Genomic DNA, 2756 nt, shown 5'->3' with positions numbered 1-2756 from the left:
GCCGAAGAACACGGCCGAGCTCACGAACTACCTCAAGAGCGGCGAGAAGCTCATCATTGACCTCACCACCACGTTCGACTTCACCAACTCGGAGGGCACGGCCCAGAGCACCGGCTGCACCTTCCAGAAGTGCGGCGCCGGCTTCCAGCAGTCGCTGGCGCACGCCGGCACATGCAACGGCAGGTCGGCCAGCAAGGTACGGAGCGGCTGGACGCAGTGTACTACGAGCACTTGCACTTACGGGGCAGGAGCCGTCTAACAGAGCCTGTCGTCTCTTATTTAGGTCAAGTACTCCAAGGCCGGCCTAACCGAGCTCATCGTCGGCTCCAACAAGTCCATCATCAGCTCAAACGGAAAGGGCGCCATCAAGGGCAAGGGACTCCGGATTAAAAACGCCAAGAACGTCATCATCCAGGGCATCACCATCAGCGACATTAACCCTCACGTCATTTGGGCCGGTGACGCGCTCGCCTTCGACAACGTGGAGAACGTCTGGGTGCACAAGTGCACCATCGCGGTGAGTACGCTACATCGGCGGGATGCATTTCCGGTTGACCCCAGTGTCGCCTCAACATTGTGCTTTGCGCAGCGCATCGGGCGTCAGCACCTGGTGACCTACCAGCAGACCAACAAGGGCATCACCGTGTCCTCCTGCCTCTTCGACGGCACCTCGCCCAGCGCCGCGTACTGCGACGGCAAGCACTACTGGGTCTGGCTGTTCTGGGGCACCCACGACGAGATCACCCTCATCAACAACCGCGTCGTCAACACCGCGGGCAGGACGCCCCACGCCGGCGGCTGGAGCAAGTCCCAGGTAAGGTCTGAGCAGGGGGCGCAGTTGAGCGCCTGTGGGGAGCGGGGTAGGCCACCGCGCAACGCACCGCTGCGTCGTGCGGACGCCTACCCCGCCGGCCGCAGGCGCCGTGTGCCTTGAGCAAGGTAGAACAACGTCACTAATCGACTTTGTGTTTAGAACTACGTCCACCTTATCGGCAACTCCATGGAAAACAACAACCACGGAGGAATCGAGCCCAAGACCGGCTCTTACATTCTCAGCGAGGGTAACAAGTGGACTGCCTTCACCAACGTGAGCAAAACTTTATACGATTTCAGTACCTAAATAATTGCGAAAGGAATTTCACAAGATTTTTTTATTTTTCATTGTTACAGCCCATCAACATCATGGCTAAGGGTGGCCACATCGCTATGGTCAACGACGCCAATGGTGCGTCGCAGTGCAAGAAGTACTTGGGAGCCAACTGTCTCGTCAACAAGTTCGACAACAAGTCCAAGTCCAAGACCTGGTTCGACGTGGTCGTCCTGAGTCAATTCAGCAAGCTCTACAAGAACGCCATCAACAGTACCCGCAATGCGGTTTGCGGAGTATCCCATGTCTGTAACCTTCCTTGTGCTGCCTGTTTCCTGTTTGGCCAAGCTTTACTGTTGAGACACATCCGTGCGAAACTGCATGAGGATGATGAGATACGTGACAGTTAGGGAGACGATCTGTATGACAAGAAGAACACAACCGGTAATTGTGTGCTAAATTGTTGCAAAAGGTGTGACAACTGACGTTGATACTCACGGAAGTGAAGAGAGGTCGGTCGATGTTCGCGAAACCGCTTAGCGACAAGTGAGCCGGCCGGGAACTCACGGACATGTAAAAGAGCAGTACCTGCATCATCGTATGTCGGCGTTAGCACCCCCACTCTGAGGTAAATGCACGTCCAAAAGTGCAAGAAACAAATATTCGGAGCAGCAGACGACTTACAGCTCTATGGAAATGCTCGTCACGCGCATCCATCGACAGCCTGTCCAGAGCAGCAGTCACAGGGCCGTGCATCTGCATCAGACGAGTACTGTTCAAATGTTGGTTGAAAAACGAATACGCGAATGGATGTAAGAGCTATTGCACCCTAAAAAAGCGTGTACTTTTCGTGTACCTTACTAAGTCAAGAGCAATGCGCTCATTTTGAAATGTCTTGAAATTGTAACTAGTAAAATTGCCATCTTGGGCTCATTGCGAATTCAAACCCGGAGTGAGGTTTCGTGCACGAAATGAGTGAGGTATATTTCCCTCGCGCAAGCAAAGCGAGATCTCAGGCTCGCCCCATTTGAGTGCTTTTCACAAAATTCTCACTCTCAGAAAGTGGAATCCTTCTAGCACGGCCCGATTGTAGAGACTAACCTTTCTAACATTGGGTGAGGGCCGTAAACTATGACTCAATTAGAGTCACAAAAATAATTCTCCGTTCAAAAGAGAGATATTTTTGGGCCGTCACCGGTCCGCTCTCCTGGTTTTTCTCCTAAGCCTAGGATTACTCACAATCTAGCTGCACCACAGGCTGACTAGTTTTTGTAGTGCTCGAATGAATCAAGTAAACTATACATCACGTGCAATGTACTTATATTAATAAAATGACACGCATTTTGGGGTGTCGGTGTCCGATGTATTATTACCGCGGATACCGCCCCGTGCGCCAGGTCACTCATCCGATACGCCTGAAATGACAACACGAACATCCAGATGACTTGCGTCGAGGCCGACACCAGCATCTTAGCTGACCTGGCGGGCGAGATGGACAAACCGGACGGTGCAAGAAAAACAACAGCGCCATCGAAACCATTTGCAGTATACATATCAAAGGGCTGGGAAGTACTCACGCAAGCGTCTGCCACAGGGAGACGGACAACAGCAGCAAGGCAAAGCGTTGCGACATGAAGAACACATCCAGCAGGTAGAAGCTGGGGCGGTC

General features: G+C 52.8%; 2 protein-coding genes across 2 annotated transcripts; one reads left to right on the top strand and one right to left on the bottom strand.

The window, feature by feature from the left end:
- The first annotated feature begins 171 nt into the window (after positions 1 to 171).
- On the top strand, positions 172 to 1400 carry LOC113216785 (uncharacterized). Its single transcript, XM_052276504.1, has 6 exons — positions 172 to 183; positions 284 to 517; positions 590 to 814; positions 974 to 1087; positions 1171 to 1304; positions 1385 to 1400. The coding sequence occupies exons 1-6, from the start codon at positions 172 to 174 to the stop codon at positions 1398 to 1400; spliced, it is 735 nt and encodes a 244-aa protein (XP_052132464.1).
- Positions 1367 to 2560, bottom strand: LOC127752031 (gustatory and odorant receptor 22-like). Its single transcript, XM_052276506.1, has 4 exons — positions 2461 to 2560; positions 1772 to 1843; positions 1586 to 1675; positions 1367 to 1506 (listed from the first exon to the last, which is right to left on the bottom strand). The coding sequence occupies exons 1-4, from the start codon at positions 2554 to 2556 to the stop codon at positions 1438 to 1440; spliced, it is 327 nt and encodes a 108-aa protein (XP_052132466.1). The 5' UTR covers positions 2557 to 2560; the 3' UTR covers positions 1367 to 1437.
- Between the last annotated feature and the right edge of the window lie 196 nt (positions 2561 to 2756).

The sequence above is a fragment of the Frankliniella occidentalis genome, unplaced genomic scaffold (genome assembly GCF_000697945.3).
Source record: "Frankliniella occidentalis isolate FOCC.00 unplaced genomic scaffold, Focc_3.1 Scaffold3243, whole genome shotgun sequence".
NCBI lineage: Eukaryota > Metazoa > Arthropoda > Insecta > Thysanoptera > Thripidae > Frankliniella > Frankliniella occidentalis.
Note: the sequence above shows the minus strand (reverse complement) of the source record. Positions and strands in the feature narration are given on the sequence as shown.

Coding starts and splice junctions, on each gene's coding strand:
- LOC127752031 (XM_052276506.1), bottom strand. CDS start 2,556: ATGCTGGTGTCGGCCTCGACGCAAGTCATCTGGATGTTCGTGTTGTCA. Junction 1,676..1,771: donor ACGAGCATTTCCATAGAGCT/GTAAGTCGTCTG, acceptor ACGATGATGCAG/GTACTGCTCTTTTACATGTC. Junction 1,507..1,585: donor ACCGACCTCTCTTCACTTCC/GTGAGTATCAAC, acceptor CTTGTCATACAG/ATCGTCTCCCTAACTGTCAC.
- LOC113216785 (XM_052276504.1), top strand. Junction 815..973: donor GCGGCTGGAGCAAGTCCCAG/GTAAGGTCTGAG, acceptor CTTTGTGTTTAG/AACTACGTCCACCTTATCGG. Junction 1,088..1,170: donor AGTGGACTGCCTTCACCAAC/GTGAGCAAAACT, acceptor TCATTGTTACAG/CCCATCAACATCATGGCTAA.